This window comes from Salminus brasiliensis, chromosome 10 (assembly GCF_030463535.1).
Source record: "Salminus brasiliensis chromosome 10, fSalBra1.hap2, whole genome shotgun sequence".
Taxonomy (NCBI): Eukaryota; Metazoa; Chordata; class Actinopteri; order Characiformes; family Bryconidae; genus Salminus; species Salminus brasiliensis.
Genome location: NC_132887.1, coordinates 11682365 through 11706057, shown reverse-complemented (window position 1 = coordinate 11706057; position 23693 = coordinate 11682365). Strand labels below are relative to the sequence as shown.

Here is a 23693-nt window from a genome sequence, read left to right as displayed (position 1 = left end):
TTTTGACAAATTGGTTGTGAGGCTTTTACGACTGATGCACATATCGCAAAAATCATTTCTGCCAAGATTCCTCTATGACCTGCCCGTGGGACATGACAAGCTCCTCGATGCATCGCTCTATCAAACCGGATCTTTCCAGGACAATGCAAATTATGACAAATTCCATCATCCTGCATTATGCGCTTTGCCGCTAATCTCCCTAATTCGAGAGAATGGGGAGGGTTCTGCAGTTTCAGCTGAGGGGCATGTTGTCTGACTGAATGATGCTGAAGCAGCAGTGCTCAGACCCTGTTCAGCATCCACTCCCAGCTGCGCCCACCTCGCTAGCTCATCTCCACTGCTTCTTTTATCCTTATTTTTTATTATTATTATTATTATTATTAATTTTTGTAGATAAATGTAATATAAAAATGAATGTGGTCAATGCAGGCACTCCCTGAAAGAGAATAATAAATAAATAAATAAATAAATGAAAAACTGCGCAGTGCCAGAGCAGTCCTCGTCAGGCTCTTTCGGCAGACAGGGTTTCAAAGTGGCACGTCCACGTGGGATGGTCGTAGCGTGAGTGACGTCCACTTTGTCTTGCCTCGCCTTCCAACGGCACATCAGCCTGACACGCAGGGGAAGCGGCAGGGCCAGACAGGACAGTGGGCCTGGACTGCACTATGAAGAAATCATTTAGCACAGAGGAGTCAGCCTCTTGGACACATCAAGGTTAGCCAGAACACACTGCTCACAGCACGGGGACAACCTGCACAAGACATCTATAAACGCAAGGAGGGAGGAAAAAAAAACACAACACACTATCAAAACACAGAGACGTCCCCATGAAACGCCTTGCAGTACAGCATCATTTCAAAAGATGGCAGTATGACTGCATGAAAGAGAGGCAGCAGCAGCCATTGCAGGCGGCTTCTTGGCAGATTTCATATATCCAGGACCTTTACAAAATGTTTTGCCTACATAAAAACGTTATGGCTTGAATTAGTATTTATTTAAAATAAAAGCCATCTGGTCACTTGGGTGATGATCTAATTGCTACTGCTTTCATATCAGGCAACACCAATCATTTCTCGTTATTGCTGACTATTTTGCAAAGCTTTGTAAATCAGCAACTTCCCCTCCCACCCAAGTTCAATAATTCTGAATAGTATTACCGCACTCTGTTTAAAATTCAGAGCCGTGCATTAAATCGTGGCTTGCTTGTACACTCTTTTTTAACAGTGTAAATTCAAGCATGCATATATTTCCCCACATTTTTTATTCCCCTTGTAAGAGCACTTAAATAATGTTTTAACGGATAATTAAACAACCTATCCATTATTTCACCAACACACAGTCCAGTACATTTTAACTTTCCTCACCAGAATGTCAACCCCGATATTCGTAGCGCCGAGTGCACAAAGATATAAATAATAAATCTGTGCAGAAGCGAACATGGTGCTCTGGACAAGGCACAAGACTCCTTAAAACAGGACATTGTCTATTATTCATCCACAACACTTTTATATCTGTAGAATGGGCTAAAATGACAATGGCTAATGAAAAATGAATGGCCAAGGTTAAAAGTTACAACTCAAACGAAGCCCTCAATGAGAAATTAATGACAACACGAGTGGCCAAAAGTAAATGGAACATAAATGTTAATATCATTGAGCCATCAGTTTTAGCTACTGCCATTAAAAACTAACATCTCCTTAATAAATTAAGACAAAACTGCGATGCTCGGCCACTGTTGCATGAAGACCCAATAATCATGTTTCACGGAAGGCACTTACTGTCAGCCTCCACATAAAGGAATAGCCAGATTACAGTGTGTAAGAGAGCAGAGAGAATGGGCTAAAAATAGAGCCTGCGTGCACACATACACACACACACACACACACACACACACACACACACACAAAAGTCAAACAGCAGCTTAAAGAGATACATTTTCTCGTTCAAAAACCACTATTTAGGCCAATCTACCTGTGTTTTGACCGTTCACTGCAGTAACCTTTTAAGTCTAACCCTATTTGTCTACAGCTAAACTCGAGCATCCCCCCTTTTCTCTTCTGTGCTGTGTGGCGAGTCTTTCCCTGCCCGTGTGTGCACGGTGCCCCCGCCTGCCTGTCCTGTCAGTTCTGGCCTCTCATCACTGAGCACACAAACAGTGGCATACAGGAATAGAAGCCCTCGTTACCATAGTAATAGGATGGTCATACAGCTCCTCTTTCAGACGGTGATCAAACTGGACAGTGCTTGCCGCTTTTCTTTTCATGTATGTATTTGATATTCGGTTAAACATTCTAGCGCTGAAATGCACTCATCTTACTCGAACATGGCTTTCCTGAGGTAAATGGATGACTTCAAAAAAAATATGTATATATTTTGCTCGTTGCTTGGTACGGAATGTACGACTTATCTTCCCAAACACCGAAGATGAGTGTTTGTCACTGGCCCATGATGGGTGGGACCTGTTTTGCAGACATATTGAGCAGTGGCGTTGCTACACAGCTCTTTTCAGATGTGCATTACAGCTGTCTGACAGTCCTCGGAGACTGTTGTCGGCAGAGAGGAAGTGTAAACACACTCATCCACATTAAAGCCTCCATTTACTGCCGCGGAATTTTAAACGCACAAATCAATCTGTCCTTTTATATTCAGATGACAACGCCTAATACATCTGCTGCCAAAACCCAATGCTTTCTACTGACGAAAACACTGTTCAGAGAAGTACAGACAGCACAGAAGTGGAAGCTGGCTGTCCCCCGGTAGAGGGGAGGGTGGTGCAGAAGCAAAGTCCTCTCCGTGAGGTTCACTGGCTAGGTGGGTGATGGTCACTGCCCTGACACACTCCGGTGTGTGTTTGTGTGTGTGTGTGTGTGCGCGAGTGTGTGAGTGAGAGTATAGGGTGCAAGGAGCGGGGCCGATCCTGTCCGCCTGCCTGTGGCTTGCTGACACGCACCAAGGCAGTCAGGCACCAATAATACATGAAGAGCTGTTCAGAGGCAATTAGGATCAGTTGTCAAGGCAGGGCCATTAATGAAGGAGTGTGTCGCGGTGGCCGGGGAGCGTGGCGGCGCGGGGCCGCAGGAAGGCGATCCGCTCTGACACATCCAGTCCTTCCTGTGTCCTCGCCTGGTACAAGCTAATACCAGCCCTAACGATGTCGCGTGGCAGCGGATAATGCGCCTAACATGGGCTATGATTCCACAAAATGACTGCTGCCACAGCGGCTCAGCCTCCACTGGGTCGCAGCAGGGGAGGGGGGTACAAATAATTATTCCCCTTTCACCCTGCAGCCCGCTGCCCCCAAACAATACTGCCCAAAGCTTCACACCCTGTGTTGCCTGCCACACCCGGAAGTACATCAGGATCACACCGGCTAGGGCTGAAATCATTGGTGGACACTGGAAGTTTAATAGCTACGATTATGGAGAAAAGCAGGCAATTTGTGGACTTGGCCCCTTGGAGTGCCGGCTTAATTCAGTAGCTATGAATATCTAGGAAAATGTAATTATCAGAGTTGGGTAAACTAGTTGGGTAATCAAATCCCTATGAAGGGACAGCTTCACAGAGAAGGTATATACCAGACCAGACCCGCACAACATCTTAAATGGAGATTTTCTGCTGAACGGAAGATATAGTTCAGGACTAGTTTAAAACAGCTCTAAGTTAATGCAGTTGTAGGGAGAACGTACGGTACGATACGAAGGCAACGTGGAACCAAATTTTACAACTGCAAGTTTCTCTTAAAAAAAAGGTAGGCTATTTGGATTTGCATAATATTGAGAGAATAGCAGTGGATTTATTAGTATCACAATGGTAACGGTAGTCTTGTCTCTGTGATCCTCCACCTTGTCTCTCTCTGCACTGTATGTTTTCATTTCTTTACCACTCACTGTTCTGTTGGCAATGAAATAACTGAAATTACACCAGTACACCCTGACACACGCACTCCCTAGCTGGAATCATCAGATTACAAGGACCCAATACCCCCTGCCTTCCACCTTCTTCCTAAAATCACATATCTCACACATCTCATCATTACACAGCTAGTATGCAGTTTATAAGCACAGTCTAAACAAGAATGAATAGACTGATTTATTGCAGTTGCCTAATCAAAACTGCAAAAAGCAGAAATTTGTTTAAAGCAACTGTAATCTGAGTCTGTATTTGAGGAATCTTATGATAATTACACCTGCTTTTTGTAATAAGATTATGTAATTCAGGTTACATGTAGTCTAGAAATTCTCTGAAACTACTATATGTATGTGGTATGCAGTTAAAAGAACGCAGCTAGGAGCCCAAGGAAGGTAGAGCTGCACAATATATCGTTTTGACATTGACATCGCAAAGTGTGAATGTGTAATAGTGACATTGGAGGATGTGCAATGTCACGTAAGACAAATTAAACAAAACACATCATGCCACAATTTGCATTAGTAAAAAAATCTGTTCTCATTTTCCAGGCGGACATATCTGCTCAATATCATTTATTTTACTCCAATGTTGGATCGCTGACTTCTAGAGAAATCTGGTAATAAAAAATTCCTGACAAATTTTGCAAAATCGCAAAACAACAAATATCGCAATATCAGTTCCCTCTAATATCAAGCAGGCCTAATAGAAGGATCTATGAAGTTCAAATGATACACACAGTCATTCTGACAGACTGCAGTGCACTACACCATACAATAAGGAATCACTTGTCACACAGAGGAAATCTAGTTCATAAATTACAGAAGCAAATGATAGCTGCACTTCAAACATCAACATATTGGTGTATTGGTTATGTGTACATGCTCCTTGTCTAGGAGTCATCTCCAATGTAACATACAGCCTTTCTGTCAGGAGTCAGGAGTCAGGAGTATAACAGAGCCCCAGTCGGGCACTGGTGAATCAGCGAGTTTGACCCCGGTGGTCCGTGTAATAGAGCTGGGGTTTAGGCACGGGGGGTTTGCGAGCAAGGGGAGAAAACAGGTGTGCGTTTCCACGCCCTCAGGGTGCCCTCCCGCCGCATTCCACTCAGCCACAACTGGATAAGCTCTGAAAGCTGGGTGGTGAGTTTGTCAGAATGGAGTGAAGAGCTGACCCCAAACTTTGAGTGGGGGGAAGCAGAGACAGGTATGAGTAAGGTCTGTGGACATGATGCTTTCAGAAAAGACACTCTGAAACATTGCCCGCACAGGCTATGAGTAAGGGGATGGTTCTGACTGAAGCCGTTTCTCGACTGTCAAAACACAGACCTCTTCCTCTGTCTTCACAAAGGCAGAGGAGTTTAAGAGCAGCCACGTAATCGCAGAAAAACTCGAGAGAGGCAATCAGTCTTCACATCAGTGTGGCTAATCAATGCAGCAGAGAGATGAAACTCCGGTCCAGAAGCTGCAGCTTTTGTAGACACTGTAGTGAGGCCCGTAAAAACAAACCGCTCATTTTTCTTCAACCCAATTGCACCGCAACACTGTTTCTCTGCCCCTCCTCCTCCTCCAGTGACGGTTTGTTCTTTTATTAGAGCTGATAGCATCCTTGCATTGTTTCGGCTCCATCGCTGAAGAGCCATCCCACTGTTCTAGCCTCCAGCAGTTCGTATTATTGGTGCATTATTTCACGCATGCCTGCCTCTTTTATCAACTGCTTTTGAAGTAATGTTAATAGACTAGAAAATTGAGACATTTATGAAGTATGGGCAGTGTTTATGAAAAAATCCATAAAATATGACAGAGGCGAGGTGAGATAAAAGCTCGGTTTTAATAGATTACGGCAAAGGGAGTTCGTCAGGGGCTGACGAGCACCTCCTCAGAGATCACTCACTTTTATGGGATTAGTTTTGTTGCATTAAAAATGAAATTTAACATCCTAATTAATCTGTACACACCACATATCCTTCCTTCTTCCATGCTAGAAGAACCCCCTGGCCCCGGTGAAGCTTTAGATGCCTTGTTGTTTAGCTAATTAGTCTCCTCTGTTATTTGAGGTGGGTGCAGACTGCATAGGCTACATGTGCAGAGTGTGTTTAGGAGAATTCACATTAGAGTCTTTATACAATCAAAAGAGAGAGAAAGAAGGGAAGGAGAAAAAAAAAAAAAAAACCTCCACAGATAACATGCTCCTAGTCTCAGAGGTTTGTTTCATTTTTTTGGACAACAACTACCATTAATCCAAGGCAATTCCCCAGCAAGTAATTAGCACAGCTTTAAACTGAGGCCATTTAACAGACTCTCTCAGTCACTTCAGTCCCAGAGATGTATTTCAGTAGGGCTAAAACAACCCCACCCAGATTACTCATTTAGACACCATATACCGTGTCTTGGCTTTGAATTGTGGCAGCTGAACCTGACCCCCTGGACCTACTAACAAGAGGGTCAGCCAGCCTAGCTCATTGTTTTAATATGTTTAACCCCCATAAGAAGATTATTCAAATGCAACCACCACAGAGGGCCAGCTCCTCCCTTTGACACTAATTGTGGGCGTCAGAACCACTTTTCCCAACTGTGCAGTGGTCCACTTTGACAATTTCCAAAATCCAATGCTAATCCAATTGCTGGTCCACATGAGGTTTCTGTAGAATAAGCTGTCACTCCCAATGGAGGAGGAAAACAGGTGTACTCCCCAAACTGGGACCACTACCGATACATCTCCTCCTAGCCTTTAAATTGGATTAGCAAATAGAATTTCAAGGGTCCCGTCCCTTGGTAGGGCATTCATCATGATTTCACTGGGGCATGTTTTAGCAGCAGCACCTCCAATACAATCTTTGCTTTGTTTGTTTGTTTTTAAATAGATGAAATGATGAGATATTTCAGCTCATGACGGTTCTACTGATGGGATTCTGGAGAACAAGAAACATTAAATTTGGAAGGTGTGCTGCGATGGGCAATTTGAGCCTCATGCTGTTAACTAAGACTTTGGTTAATGAAGGGTCAACTCTAACCATCTGCCAACATGCAAGCTTAATCGTCTGTTATAAGAGAAAATTGATTTTTTTTTCTCCCTACACATGAAAAAAGGGGTCTCCTTCAACATAACTGCTGCACTGTTAGAACACAAACTGGTTTATAGTGGGGTATTTCATTATTTTATGCTTTTTCTTTGCAAAATATAGGTGGTTGTGATGTGCCACATTTCATTAGTGACATTTCACTAATGTAGTACAGCATGGTGTAGAGGTTTTAGGCCCTTAAGCATATTATCTAAAACCACGTAACTTGGCAATATGAGAGTTTCTGCTTGTAAAAACTTTAGATCACATCAGAACTGGTGCAGGTAAACATAAATACAGTAAAAGTAACATGTTTTGTAGAAAGTAGTAGAAAGTGAATGCCCCCAGCCAGCACAGCGTTCAATTCCATCACCAGCTCACCTGATTTAACATCTTTAAGCACTGATTTACCAAACCAGGTGTTGGATGATAACTATATTAGAATACTAGAATACTAAACTTTCACGAGGAGAGCTTTGGTACTGGAGGATTCACATGGCTCTACTAAATAGCTGATTAGTTGTTCAGATCTGTTAATTGGCAGGTTTTGTCGGAACAGGGAAATGACCAAACTGCATCATCCTAGATCACCCACAGCTGGGCATCCTCTGCTTTTTGTTTGTTTTTACACAAATCTTATGAAGTAGTCATCTAGGATCACTCTGTAAGATCAACAAATTATGTGGAGCATATCGCCTCTGCAATAAATGCCAAAATAACAAAACAAGCCCAAATTGGCTGGAAGAACAGACCTCTGACTCATATCTCAAGGCAGAGCAATGGCCACAATAAAATCTGTCATGCACCCAAAATTTCTCATTAATGATATCAGATTAATATTATGCTAAACATGACCTAAAACTAGAACCCAATCAAGGATATAACCGATAGAAAAAAAAGACATAAACAAACAGCAAATTAAATTAGTTTTTCCCCCCTGCCTCCCGGATGATGTCACCTAAATGATCACAAAACATATTGAGAGCCTAGAGCAACACAAAACAACAATATAAAGGTTAACTAATTCTGTAAATCAAGGCTGATAAGAATCTGTCAAACAGCCAAACATCATCATCACACTCCTGGCAATTAGAATAAAGGTTGAGCTCACGGCACACATGGTAAGCTCTTTTTTTCTTGGCCCAGAGGTGACCGCACACATCTCGTGAAAGCTGTTGGCTGTCCCAAATGCTGCATGAGGTCTATCATTCATCAAAACAATATTCCACATAATAAAGGACATAGCCTGCATGTACTTTCATATTCCGGCCATTAAGTGGAAAATCTTTTTATAACCTCTTAGCCATTAAATTATGCAATTAAATACAAAGCAATTTCTCTTTTAGCTCACAAAAGATCTCGAAATGCCAGAACAATGGAGGAAATATGACAGTTTCAGGAAATAATTAAGATGCCGAAAAAGCACTCAAGCTAAGCTAAGCTATTCTCCTCTCCTTTAAATGGGATTTAACAATTAATCACTAATTATTTCTGGGAAAGGGAGGAGGGCCGGGAGTGCAATTCCCTCAGCGGCTCCGTGGCATAAAGGCTGTCTGTAAAAAACGTGCCTGCACCATCAGCACCAAAACACTCTTTCTCATTAAGGGCGAGACGTGGGGGGCAACGCATCTGCATGGGCACAGCAAGGGGGTAATTGTATCAATATGGGAAGCTGTCTACTGCATTAGGACATTGTTAATATACTTTTCCAATTTCGCAAATGTAACACAGAGCATTGGATGTTACGCACAATGGGGTGTAGAGCACGCATTTATCCATGATTGAGCTGTTGGACTTATGAAATTACGCTAGCTGTCTGCAATTTCAACAGAAATTAATAGATAAGGCAAGCCAGCCATTGCATTTTGCAGTCCGCAATGCCCTGCTCCTCTCCAGTTGGTCGTGAACGCAATGTGATAATAAAATGCAACTTGTAACTGTAACTGTAGTTCAAATGCCTGTTTGAGCTGCGGCCAAGATGACACACAACAGGGCTTTACCATAACAATAGCAAATCACTGTATTTTCCAAGGAGTTTACACAGCCCAAACACACATACTATTTCACCGCATTGTTGCGCACTGTTTGTGTGGCTTTATTTCAGGCTAATATTGACCATGTAATCACAGTGTGTGTGAGAAAGCAGGTCTGGTTCAGAGGGAGAAAGTACAGCACACATGTTCTCACTCATGGGGGGATCGTGCAGGAGAGATGAAGGCTGTAGGGATGAGACGGACACTTGTGTTGTTGACAGTAACTTGACAAGTTTAATCTCCTTCCCTGGCTGGGTAAACAGTAGTGCCGGCCATGCGTGGAACCACATTTACACTTCCTGAGCCTGTCTTTGGAGTTACATGAACTATTTGGTTTTACAGCAAGGGCAAGGTCATGTAAATCCTAACAGACTTGTACGACAAAACCTACATTTGCCCGCAAAGCCAGCGTACGTGCAAAAGACCTTTGCAAACACGTGTCGATGGATGGCCATTTCTAGCATGCAGAGTGCACTCTGTCAACGCTCATGGCACAGCGTGCACTCCATCAACACCCATGACACAGTGTGCACAGTTAGCATGCAAGAATGGAAACTGAGAAATGACCAATGACTCCTTCATCTTGCACACTCTTCTCACTTTACTATGTTTGCGTTCATGTAGCTCAGAGACTACAGATCTGCTCAGTGCATCTGAGCAGATCCTTAGTAATGAGTACAGTTTGGAGCACCTGAGTCATGTAACTGCTGCACAACAGTAGGGGTGTAACAGTACGGTACCCACTCTAAGAGAGCAACTGGGCAAGTGCTCTCTCTGACTTTGGCCACTGATGAAACGCCTTATTTTAACTGATAAAATCATGGTGGTTTAGATGAGGACAGAAATGCTATATTATTAGTTCAAAAATAAATGAGAAACCTAGAAAAACCTAGCCTTCTGCATTTGCTGGGGTTGATGATTTCTTCTTGTTGTACCGAATCATGACTTCTCTGTACTGTTAAACCCCTCCATGACACTGACTAAACACCATTAAATCAGCTTCTGCTGTGTGGAAACAATCACTTGCTCACTAATCTCTTACTCACAGCTCATTTTACCCTCATATTCAAATCATTTATGTGAAAGACATCCTATGTGATGCAAGTGTTTGCAATTGTAGGCCAAAAGGCAAGCTAAATTCAGCAGGCTCATAAACCATTGGTAGCCCTTAATGAACACATCCACCATCATGGAATACTCTTCCGCATGCATGAGTAGATGTAAGGTCTTTTAGCACTGCTGGATCTGCCAGGATTGAACACCAGATCCCTGCACACGAGTACTTGTTTATTATTAGAGCAAAACTGAATAACCTACTGTTTTAATACAATCATTTCCATGTGTGCAATTATCACTATTGCTGTTTTTTCACCTTTACTGTTTTTTCCCCACAAATAAAGCCTTTTTAAGCTTGCTTTTAAATCTCACTTAAGACACACCCACCTAAACCAGGTGTAAATTTCATATGTCAAGGATGACCAGACCCAACTTTCATGAACTGTCAGTGCACTCAAACTTTTTATGAGTATGTGTCTCTGGAGAAAGGCATCATTATGAGTGTATTGCACTGATAATGAGAATGAGCAGCCAGCAACAAACTCACCCTCACAGCTTGGCTGTAGGGACCAATGTTGGCCGGGGCCCAGTGAGACAGGCTCTGCACATGCAGGGTGTCCCTCTGGTGAAAGCAGTCGTCCTGAGGAGGCAGAGTCCAGTCATGGAGCAAAACGTCCATCTGCAAGAGCTGACCCGCAGACAGGCACGTCTGCACACACACCCTGAAGGAACACAGACATGCGCACATATTAATATAGTAATCAGTCAAACTGTAGGGACAATTCACAAGGTTTTCCACATCCTATGTAGCGCTGTAATCGGGATGGACTGGATGTTATGTGCTTTACCTGGCTGGTGGATTGTGGCTGAAGAAAGTGCAGTAGACCGAGTTGACTTCAGTAAAGTCCTCCATGTTTCTTACATACAGGTGAACCAGGACAATGTGCTTTAACTGGAATCCTCTCTCCTGCAACTCACCTACAATGCATCAGATACAAATGCATCTTCACAAATCTGTACAGCAGCTTCTAGCCTTGACTTCCGAAAAGTAATCATTCCAAATATGACTGGAACTCTAATCCGGTGCATATAAAAATAACATATGAGATGAAAAAAAAAATATTGAGATGTAAAATATTGATTTTTGTTGCTCGCACACAATCGGATCGACGAGGAAGGCTGAAACTGGGTCTTGAGGCAAGGCCTAGATCCCCATAATAATTTCATACATCATCCAGTTTGTTTTCCCTTTGCAGGCACTGGCATTTCAGTGTACTTCACAGACTTAGCTCATACAAAGAAGTTGTTCATTAAATATTAACTTGTTTAATATTGTCTCAGTACTGTGAAGGCTGTTCGGCAATGTAAGACGATAAACATTAAATATGCTTTTCATCTTATGCCTCTCTTTCTTAGGGAAAAAAAACGTTCTTTTTTCACCCCTTTTTTCTTTTCTCTCTCTTTCTTTTTTTTGTGGAAAAAGCCTGCACTTTAAAAGTTCTGCGGGCGAAAAAAGCCAAGCTTACAGAACGCGCAATTGTGTGTCTGTGTGTGCGTGCATATGCGTGTGTGTGTGTGTGCGTTTTGAAGCGGTGGTTTCGTTCTCCCAGTTTAATTTGAAGTGTCTGTCCTCGTTTGGTGCAGCTCGCGATCCCTGCACGGTGATGGACGGGGTCCCTGACACATGGCGCTCGCACCCCCTCTTTAAAGGCCTGAGTGAATAAAGAGCAGCCACTTACAGCCTGCCATACCTCTTAAAAGTGCATTTTGCTAACACAACAAGGGGAAAAAAATGAAAGCGACTCTGGAACAAAGGACTATTTGCTCTCTGTGCACCACAGAATGGGCTGCTAGTGAGACTGTGCTTTAAAAAAAAGAGCAAAAAACTCCACTAACTTGCCCAGCAGCGGAAACTGGTCTGTATCTGTTTCGCCTTCATCCAGCCTCTACTCCACCTCTGGTAAGACAAATCCCAAACCCTCTCCTCCAGATGTTAGAGGAATACTTAAAGCTAGTCTGATTTGTGCCAGTACGGATTTATTGTAGATGGAGCGCACGTGCCTGGGCCTGCTGCTGCTTCTGTGGCTGCAGCAACACATGAAGGAGGGAAAGAAAGAAAAAAAAAAAAACAGGGAGCGATCCAAAGCTACATTTTGCTTCCCAGCACAGGGCAATCTTTAATGTGTTTTAGCCCTGTGATCCGCTGCTTTGTAGCCACTTACCTTGCAGCTGAGTGAGAGCGTGCTGGGTTTGGCCCCGGACGTCTGTGTGTTCAGAGTGAAGGCCGCTGATGCCAGTGATCCACTGATAGCCCACAGAGCTTCTGGCTGAGCACCAGGGCCGGCAAGCTTCAATGAAAAAACACGAACATCGGTATCAGAGGGTTACCAAAACCTCACAGCATCTATGTGGTGATGCAGTGTATAAACAAGAGTCAATGCTACAGTCAACACGCTGCACGTGTTTATGGTATCTTACATATAATGACAGTGTTGTACAAATGGCATTGTGATTGCAAAAGAAATTAAACAAGTGTGCTAACAAAGACTATACAATACTCATAAACACAGAAGCCAGCTAACCCTTGTAAACAGCAATGTCTGGGTTTCCAAAAAGCCTTGTACTGTAAAGAACTCTTAACAATCAGTAAAAAAAATCAATAGAACAAGCCTTTATATGGAAAATGGAGCTTCAATATGTCTGGATAAATGATGACCCTGCTGTTTTAGGGGCCATCTCTACAACCACAGCACAAAAAATAATTATGCTTAAAGCTCTCAGAGTGCAGTTTTAAAAAAGAGTGGACCACCTGTAAAATGCAGGTTTTCTGAGGGCTGCACCATTTTTAAAAGCCTAAAATAAAACTGTGTACAATTAGTTTAAACATTTTTTTAGTGAATTTTATATAATTTATATAATTCAGGTTTCACAATGTGAGAAATTCCCATGGAATGCTCTGTTCTGCAGAAACTTGCAGAGTCAGGACTGTGTTTCAGTGTTTTACTGTGTCTACTTCCCATAAATTGATAACATAAAACTGATATCTAAGACACTATTTCTAACAGTTTTGGGCTACAATTTTGACCTAAAAACCTATTTTTAATAAATGTAAGGTCAAGAAGCACATTGTAAGGTTTTTAAGGTAAACTAGCACCCGAGGAAAAACTGTATTTTTGTATTTACTACTACTTAACATTATCAATATTACATATTCACACTCGGAACGAAAGCATGTGTAGGTTCTTTAATAATATTTCTCCACAGTTACACCAAATCTGATAAATGAATTACTTCACTTCTTGTTTACATCTCGGAAAATGAATTATGTAGACATTTTTTAAAAAGTGGCTTAGCGGTCTAATGTGCTACTACTATGGGCCAGAGGTCGCGAGTTTGATTCCTGAGCCATGGCGCTTTGCCATCAGTGGCCAGAGTCTGAGCAAGAACAATTGCCATGCTCTCTCCGGGTGGATAGATGGCTCTCCACTCATCACTCTTAAGCAATGTAGGCCAGCACAGGCGTCTGTTAGCTGGTGTGGTGGAGCTTTCCTCTGAGCTTGTCGTCTGCCTGGTGATGCCGCACTGGTGGCGATTTAAAAGAGCTAGTGGCTAGCTTCACATGTATATGTTACACTCCTAGTGTCGGGAGCATTGCTTGTGCTAGGGGGTGCTACAAGCGGGTCGGTTAATTGGAAGTACCACATTTGGGTACGATAAAATATACATATATAACATAATAGAAAAGATATTAATACAATTAAAAAAAAAAAACATAATCTTGTGATATATCATATGTCCAGCCCTAGCTTTAAACTATGAACACTGTAGACCATCATTTAAGAAAACTTAAGAAACTGTAGCCTGTGTAATAACAAGAAAATACTATAATAAACATTGTAGGTTTATATATAATTAACATCTATAAAAGGGTATAATATGCAAAAGAAAAAAATGAAATAACCATGATGCTGATGGGCCAATGACACAGCTCTGTACCCTCAAGCATACGACAGCATCCTCACACACAACATGCACACATCTCAGAATGGCCTCACTGACAACTAAGGTCACCATTTGATGTAAATTCTTCCTGGATGTCTTGGGTTTTATCAGCATATACCGCCTCCTCAGTCATCTTGTCAATGGCACTCTGGCAAGGACAACTACCAAGGGGCAGAGCGCTCTCTGAGGAGCCCTGCAATGGAGTCCAAACAGGAATAAATCAGGCAAAGAGGCTCAGAAAGCAGCCAAACTCAGTGTAATTAGTTTTTCAATAACCCTGCGTGTGCGTGTCTCACTCTTTTTTGACATGCCTCGACACAAATAACTGGAAGGTGAATGAATATGAAAAACATGCTAACATATTCATGAATTACATGTGCAGGGGGTGTGTTTTTTCTCTTGATACTGTAAATGCAATCATTTCAGCTGTCACTCAAAGGCCTTGACATGGCTGAGGTTTCTTAGAAGCGCTACACTTTTGTTTTAAGCCATTTATGTTTAAACCTTGGTATCCTTGGTATTTCTGATGGCAAACAAAAGAAGAAGAAAAAACACTTGGCCCTCCCAAAGGTGCACAGATATTACCTGACAAAAGTCCACTGAGCGCCGCGCGTTTTAATAAATATTTCATATCTCTTTAATCCCCTGCTGTCAACTGCAGTTGGCCATATGATAATCAAATTAATTATACTCCAGCCGCTCTTAGGCTGCAGAGAGAGGAGCTTGACTAGCATTAACTGAGGGCAAACGCTGCCTCCCCACCCCCAACACACTCCCCACCACCACCACCACCACTACTACCCTCCTCCTCCTCCTCTGCCCGGTGCTCTTTCCTCCAGAGCTGGTGTCAGTGTGGATCTGTCAGGCTGATGGAGAGTGCTTTGGACTGCTGGATGAGTGAGGGAGCTTCTCCCCTGCACCAGGCTCGGAATCTCCCGGCTCCGCATGCCGACCTGCGGGCCGGGAGGGGGGTGCGCCACACTCATGCGCTTACGGCCCTGCCGCTGCACCAGCCGCGCTCATAGGCTAGTGTTTTTTTTTCCCTTTCCTCTTTTTCTCTAGCCCCAAACTTACCCCTTCTCCATCCCTGTACTACATACGCCCACTAAACAAACTCTTGCCTCACACACAAACACAAAACGGCTCCCTGAAAAGCCAGAAGGGAAGCCCCCTGTCACACTGTGACCCAGTATACACTCTCTAGAAGTCATGCTCTAACCTATGCTCCAATTACTAAAGTAGCATTGCTCTCATCCCACGCGAATTCACTCAAATATCATCGCTGTCATAAAAATGAAACGTGTTATTTCCCAGTTTTATAAATGCTACCTTCATGGAGGAAGGTAAACAAAGCTTTACTTCTCTTATAAAGTGCACTTCTGGTTATGTAACATAAAAAGTTGAAAAAGTTGAAAAACTCTAAAATATTAAATATAAAAAGTATAATTGATGTTTTCAAATGATGTACACTAACTTAAAACAAGATTCTTTAGTAAAGATAAAGGTGCTACATCCAGTACTTCTGGGATGACACGGTAATAAGCCAACATCCTGATTTCACTAATGCTCTTGTGGCACAAGAGTACAATCAAATACATCAAATTCTCACAACAATGCTTTAAAATCTAGTAGAAAGCCTTTGCTGGACAGTAGGGACAGCTACTCCAACAAAGGCAGGATAAATGTTTCATTTCACAAGAAACTTTGAATGAGCATGTCCCTAAACTTTTGTCCCTAAAGTGTTTTTCTTTTCTACTTGGTAAAACCATTTCAGTTCACCCTTGATCATGGATGCAGCACATGAATATAATACTGGATAAGTGATGTTAGCCTGTTAACTATCTGCTGAGCTGGATAATCATGTTCCATCCTCGGGTCACTCTATCCTGTTCTATATTGAATCTTCAGTCAAAAAAGGATCCATATTAAAAAATAGGCTCATTCTCTGAGATCATTACAGGCTTAAACGGTACAGAAATATAATTCTTTATGGAACCAAAAGTGGGTTCTTCTAGAATTTTTTTTTAGGTGTCTAACTATGTTCATCAACTGCTAATTGCTATCTTTGGGTAAAAAGCACCAAAAGTAAAAGAAGTCTGTCAAATATTCTGGCTGTCAAATTCTTATAGAGATAAGAAGACAAGTAGACAAATTTAGTTACATTTGGCTTTTCATCAGTCCATCTCCTTAAATTATCTCGCACACAATCGTGCATCACCTTCACCCTAGCCTGTCTATAAGGCCACATCAGAGCCGGGTGAAGGACGTGGGGGACCACATGAATAAGTCGATCGAAGCAGAGCACCAGCAGGCTAAACACTCAATACCCTCGACAGATTCCAAAAAACCCAAACTGACACACACCCTTCAGAAGAAACTCAACCAGCAATGTTTGGCCTCAAATCCACCCGGAATGCCCAGGGAGTCGCTGTACAGTCTCTGGGGCTAGAATAACCTTTCTACATTCTCTCTCTTGCTCTCTCTCTCCTCTTTTTGCATTCTATTTTCCCCCCTCTCTCTCTCTCTCTCTGTCTCTCTCTCCCTCTCGATATATACCTTCCTGTCGACAGCAAGCTGGATGCAGCCATTGTGCTTTCCCAGGCCTACCTGAATGCAAAGTGCCTTAATTTAAGCAGACATGTTTGTTAAGCCAGGCCTAGTTTCAGGCGGGAGTGAATATTGCAGACGTCAAAGTAGGCAGTGTGGGGGCATGGAGAAGAGGGAAAGAGTGTGGGGGGGTGGGGGCAAGTGCGCCTCTGGACCTAGTTTTCATTAATGCCTCAAAGTGCTTCCCTCTTTTCTACGTCAAACCAGTGGAGGGCTTTTTACAAACTTCTCACGCACAGAGAAAGGCAACAGTTGCAGGCAAGTTTTTATGGCTTTCTAGCTGGTTTAAAAACAAGCATAGTCTGTAAAGACAATTTCAATGATAAGGTTCAAAAGGGTGTATCTTTTGAAATAAGAGCTGCTAATCTTATATGTTGTAAATTATAGCTTTCGCAAAGATCTGACCAGGAACTGTCATCCTGCATCAGGGTGAATTTTTTAGATAACTGGGATTTGATGATCATCCAACTGAATAACAGCTGAAAGACTATCAGCCTTAAACACTGATTGAAGTGAAGCAAAATAATCAAATCAATAATTGTAATTATCTGAACTGTTACACTGGCAAGTGAAGCTGAAAAAAGGGATAAAACAAACATGAAATCGCACAGACTCTTGTTAAAGGCTTGAACACACTCACGTTAGCTTTGTCTTCTGTGTGCATCTGTGTGAACCGCAGGTATCCAACAGGAGCGAAGGCGTCTGCGGAGTGGATAACTGTTTCCATCTTATCACTGAAACAACAACATTAACGTGAACTAGGTAAAGACATAGCCGTAACTGACAGAAGCAAGTAGAGCCTGCCTCTAGATATAATAAAAAAGATAATGCACTGTCTGTGTAACTAACATCACAATTCTTTTCTTGAAGAGAGGGCAGTCAGTGGTGAAGGTCTCATACTCTCCTCCCTCCCCACAGATATGGACTCCAAACTTCTTTGAAAGCTGCCAGAAAGAGGATCATACACAACAATTCAATCACCTGTGCTCTGCTAACAACTGAAGATCACTCTGGTAATGCACATAATAAAACTACTAGCCACTATTTGAACAACATACTGTTATCTTTATGCTATATACATGACAGTGCAGGGATTCTAGGCACCTAAACACATGACTTAAAACCACTTATCTCAGCAATAGGAGTGCTTTTGCTTGTAAAATCCCCAGATCAGATTAGAACAGATGCCGATAATCATAAAGACAGTAAAAGGTAAGAATCCATCATTTTGTGTAGCGATCTTATGAGCTAGTTTGGATGATAACAATACATAGTACTAGACTCCTATGAGAAGAGCTTTGGGGATGTTTTAATGAATACAGTAATGGACAAGCACAACTTTTAGTAATGCAGAGTTTATTTATGGAGCACATAAACACTAACTGCTCAAATAAGAAACTTTTTCACAGTTTGTCTGTGAATAAAACAGTACACAGCACTGTGTGTTCTATGTCATTTCTTTTACCTTTGTATGAACACTCAACATAAAGTCCATGTACGCAAAATAACTGGGATGCTGGGCAATATATCATACCATGCTGTTGACATATCATGATTTAATAATCACACTTTTAGTTCTGCAATTTATTCATGATGTCCAGGACCTGTCAAATAACTGCAATGTAGAGCATTTGCAGATCGATTTGCAATCGATGTGGACTGTAAAATTCATGACCAAATTAGTTTGCAACTAATTGAATAGTCTATTAGTAGGTGGCGTCATCATGCATTTTTCTTACGCTTTACACTATCTGTAATGTTTAACCATAACAGTGCAGAATTCCGTTTTACTGTCGCTGTTACTTTTTACAGTAATAACTCAGAGGAGCTGTCAGTCACGTAAACAGAGCGTGTGGAAAAAAACAGTATGGTGTGTAAACAATAAGCTATATAAGTAAAGTGCGACCACACATTTGAAGCACAATCACTCTGGTGAGTGAGTGTAGAGCGGAGTTCTATTAGTGTGAGGTGGGAGTCTAATATGGAGACGGACTGGGTGAAAAAAGGGGAAATCTTTAAGGTAGTCAACCTCAGAGATGTTTTATGAATGACGAGATTAGTCACTGTTCGTATCACTTGACGTGTTGCTGTTTACGGATAAAGTCCTGCCCTTCAACAAAAATATGTTCAAACTGAAAGCTAAAATTACCTTCCTACTACTGTCTTACACTTCTCCTTTTTTCTTTTTTGCTGATTCAACAAATGATAGGAAAACTAATTTAGTTTTGTTATATTTTATACTCTTACTTTGTACATCCTTGGTTTTAAAGTTTGACAGGAAAAAGAGTTTTTTTTTTATATTTGCAGGCAAGACATTAAAATTAAGCATTTATATATATATAAGTTTTTATAAGTTATTCATCATATTTATTGTCTTTATTGTTAGTTAGCAAATCATAAAACAATCTCAAGCTAAATTTAGAACTTGATATCTACATAAGAGTTATCTGGTATTCGATTATTCCTTTAAATATCTACAGATTATTCAAGCAATAAATTAGTCGGGTTGTTGCAGGTCTATATAAAGTGTTTCACACTGTTATAAAAGAAGAGTTCAAAATAAAATGAATCTATTTCTATAAATCTGTTTATGTCCAGTGACTATTTACAGCACCGTATCAGATTCCCTTCAGTGTACATTTAAAAGAGCACAAAGGTACAAAACAGTCCCATCCATTTTTTAGCATAGACTACCAGTAGCCAAGAGTAACGGGTTCATAAATGTCATTAATGAAAACATAAAAATAGTCTGATATTGTGATATACTTGCAAAATCCTGTGATAATGAATTTGATCAATATCCATGTCCATCACTAGCATGAGTCACACAGAAACTGCTAATGTGAGTTCATTCTGGGTAAATCAAGGGAACAATAAACAGTTTACGCACAGGTATAAGAATGTGCACGTATGTGTGTGTTTGTAGGCCCTGACCTGTTGAAGACAGGGTTCCATCTCAGCCAGAGCTTTTCCTAAATGTGTTCCAGGATCCAGGCCTGCCAGACACACAACATAGGAGAGCCCTGATCACACACTCAGCACAGTGATTGAAAATGACAGCAAAAAAAGGGCCTGAGCAGACTGTGTCCGTCTCTTGCTCGCCCAGCCTTTCTCGTACACATACAACATCATACACAACTTGGCTCCAGCTCCTATTTATTTGACTTTGCAAATTGTGTACACAGATCTCTCTGGGTAAGGTTAACAGTTTTCAGTCTCGCTGAAAAGTGAACCCTTGCCTGGTTCCTTTGTGGATGTAAGTGGGAAGGATCCTGTTTATTTGTATTTCCCTCCTAAATACGGCACAGGGAAGTGAGTCAGGGATCACACGTGCTGAATGTACAACAGGCAGGATATGGAGAGAGAGAGAATCATCAAACTATCTGATAAACCACCTGATGTACAGAGTCTTTAGGTCACCATCTATTCAAGCTTAATTTGTAGCTCCACCCAACATGCTCATAAACCTAATGAGCATTTTATACAGTAGTGTTAAACCTGAGCCACTGACTGTCTGACAGTGCCCTTTCCTTAACCCCTTAAACCCTAAAGCTGAAACTATTGTGTAGCCGTTTCGTTTGGCAGATTTTTGTGGCGTGCCACAGGGTTCTATTTTAGGGCCTAAGAAAGTGACAGCGTAAACTGTAATAGTAATGAGGTGTGGGCCGGCATACAAGGGTTTATGGGTTAAAGAAGCAGTTGGGTGAAAATTAAAGATAAATTCAGTATGAAGAATAAAATAAGTGCACAGTCAAGACAATAGTAGCTGCCATTTTGAGGAAACTGGGAGGTAAGAATTTTACTTAAACAGTGTGTGATACAGTGTCAGAAGTCATATAAGCAAGTTTATTTGGGGTGTATTTGTGCTTTGAGGCAAGTATGTGATGATTAAGACAAACAATATAAACAGCAGTAATTTTAGGTACATTAGCCTTAGCATGTCATGGCTGACTAGTGAAAATATGTTTCAAAAACTGAACAGAAACAACAGACGTGTTAATAAGACTCTCTATATTTGGCAATAATATAGAGAACTGCATAGGTCGGTTTAGCAATTAAAGCATAAAAGCATTTCACTGCTGGTTGTACTGCGTATAACTACTAATGTGGCAAAAACTCAGAACTAAAGCAACACTATGTAACATCACAGCTTGAAAATCATTGTCTCTCCAAAATCATGCTCCACTGACTCAACTTGGGAGAACACTGCTAACTGCCATATATAACCCTGGAGAAGCAGGCAGGACAATGCTTTCATGAACTGCTTAACGCGGCATAACCCAAGTCCACATGCTACTTTTACTTTCAGTGACAGTTCTGTATGTCTTAGCTTGTCCAGAATAACTTGTCCACCTTCAGGGGTGGCTCAAAGCATAAATTACACTTCTCGACTGTTGAGGAAGTACAGAATCAACAAATGCTAATTTTACATGGTGCTGCTCTGAGAAGAAATCGCTAAATAGAATTCTGTGCAAAAAAAAAAAATAAATATAGATTTTACAAATAAGAGAGTGTCTGGCAGTCCGGCCAATTAGAACTGTTTGCCGCACTGACGTTTCTACCCAGGGGTTTGGTCTGCAATGGCGAAGAGAGAGAGAGTGACTACAGCCCTTATTAAATGGGCCGGAGCCTTTTCTGGCCTCTGTCTCTGAACTGTTGGAGCTACAATCTAGAGCCAAAAGAGAGAGTTTCTAAAAACAGCTAACAAATGGCTGAATCTCTTCATTATGTGTGTGCCTCACAAAGTGAGGGACATTCTAGTTTTGCACCATGTGGCAAAATGCCATGTTATTCAACACCCAAAATCCAGACTGGTAATTGGCTATGTAATGTCTTTTGCATTTTATAAACATCCGCGCTCCTTGATTACTCTATAATCCGCTGCAGTATGGAAATACTCCAACGTCCGGCGTCTCACACTTAAGTTTCAGAAGGTTTAAAAAAAGCATATTCTCAGGAATCGGCATCGAACACAAGGGCAAGGTATCGGTACCTAAAAATTTTCACCACCACCGAGCCCTACTCAGCACCGACCCTGCGTTCGTACCTGTGTTCATGCTTTCATTACACATTCCTCAAGCCTGGTTCTGATATCCTTCTCCCGGTAAACAAGCCCTTTGTCCTCCTGTCTGATAAACAAACACATACGCTCTTACTGCCCGAAAAACCACAGCCCTGCGCTTAAAGCAGACGCAGCTACATAAGGCAACTATGCGCTCTACACGGCCATGTCCATAAGAAGTACAAAGAAATCGGAGTCTGGATGACAGATTTCCTCCACAGACACTTAAGTCTGCTTTGTTAAAGCCTGTGGCTATGTGAGACCACACTGACATCATTAGGCATGTGGGATAAACCGACATCCAAAGCAGCAGGATTATTTTAGAAAGGCTTCATTTGTGCTGTAAAAAAATAATCGTTTCAATTCCATCCTTTACTCCGCAGCAGCCGCTCGAGCTCTCTGTTCCCTTAAAGGGGAAATCTGAACTCGCTCAAGAAGCTGGACTTCAGAAATCATAGGCTTTAGCACACAACTATTAAATACTAATGAATAATCACAAAAATGCACGTTTGATTTGCCTCTCTGAAACTCTGTCCTCTTTGCCAAGCAAACCCATACCACCATATTTGGACTAGGTCTCCAGTTTTTGACATTCAGAAGCTGGTAATTACTGGACCAAAATGAGAGAGGCGTGTGCTTTGAAGCAGAAATAAATAAATAAATAAATAAATAAAAACACATATTACATTGACACACACCCCTCCTGAGAAGATCGGATTCCATGGACACTTCACAACCCACTCTGAACCAATTCAGATTTCAATTACTGTCTCACAATGGTGGCCATTACATTACAACTGAAGTGTGTTAAGGAGAAGTTGATGATGATGACGCTTCTGCGCTCTCTTTCCATTTCTCTCCTTTTTTTCTACGCAACCTCAGAGGTCAGAGTGCTGACCGCAGGCCCTGGGGGAAAGGCATGCGTTAGACAAGAGTATTTCCAGTGTCACGCTGTAACGCTTTCAGACACTGTGGAGCTGCAGGAGAACAGCAGAGGCCAGACAGGGGGAAAGGGAGTAGGTCCTCATACCCACCCCTGGGGAACTCGGCTCATAATTAGTGTGAGAATATCTAATCGGCTCTTCCTCTCTCATCTTAACCCTGCACAAAGGCAATAGGGAGTACGCCATTAAAATTCAATATCCTTTTTTAATTAGACATGCCCTTTTAACAAATTTTGATGATTGGCTTCATTTTGCGATGTGGGGGGGATGTTCATTAAGATCCTTCTCTTAAATGAAAAATGATCCATGATCCGATATTTACTGCAAGTAATGTGATTGAAATAACACTTGATGAGGGGAGCTGGAGCAGCTGATAGGACTACATACTGAGCTGATAACCCCACACATATCGCTGCCCCCCCCACCCCAAAAAAAGGAAAAAAAGCCATGCTAATGCTGTACAGTACTTTAAAGTTCTGTGAATTTACAATGGCTGCCATTCAGACACAGAAAGGCTAATGTCCTCTGTGATCCACAAATCTCCAGCCTCTTGATTCATTCACATGAGGTTCACACTGCTCGCTCTGACTCCCTCTCTCTCTCCTCTGCACCCGTTATTACCTGACCTAAAGCCAATTACCTCACCCCATTATGCCACATTAAACGCAAATAAGCCCACTTCAATTCATCTGCCAGCACCCCAGCCTCGGTGCACTTTAGACAGACAGGACTCCAGTGAAACCCAAAAGAAACGGCCTGGCTCTAAAAGGCTTTCAGCCAGTACCCTATAAAACAGCAATTAAAGTCAGTGAACTTTCAAACCAGCATATTGAGCCGCACTGAAATGGATTCTAAAGCTTCGCTGTTTGTTGAACTGCAGTGAAAGATCTCCAAAATCACCTACATGTTGAAGGTAGACAATGGTGTGTTGTAGTCCATCTTGCAAATGGAGTTAAAAAAAAAACAAAACCCTGGTTACAGCACTCAATGTAAAATATGGCTTTACTTTATAGAAAGTACAC

The 23693-nt window shown here is 41.8% G+C and overlaps 1 protein-coding gene across 5 annotated transcripts in view; it reads right to left on the bottom strand.

Annotated features, from left to right (window-relative positions):
* The window catches only part of dph6 (diphthamine biosynthesis 6), a 73379-nt gene that overhangs the window by 19916 nt on the left and 29770 nt on the right, over positions 1-23693 (bottom strand). Inside the window, exons 6-12 of one of the 5 annotated variants that reach the window (XM_072689220.1) lie at positions 19600-19661; positions 17515-17609; positions 17306-17399; positions 14128-14251; positions 12279-12404; positions 10905-11034; positions 10604-10778 (exon numbers count right to left, since the gene is read on the bottom strand). In XM_072689220.1, coding sequence (XP_072545321.1) covers positions 10604-10778; positions 10905-11034; positions 12279-12404; positions 14128-14251; positions 17306-17399; positions 17515-17609; positions 19600-19661 — 806 coding nt within the window. The other 4 variants (XR_011980518.1, XR_011980519.1, XM_072689221.1 and 1 more) reach the window with 4 other exon arrangements.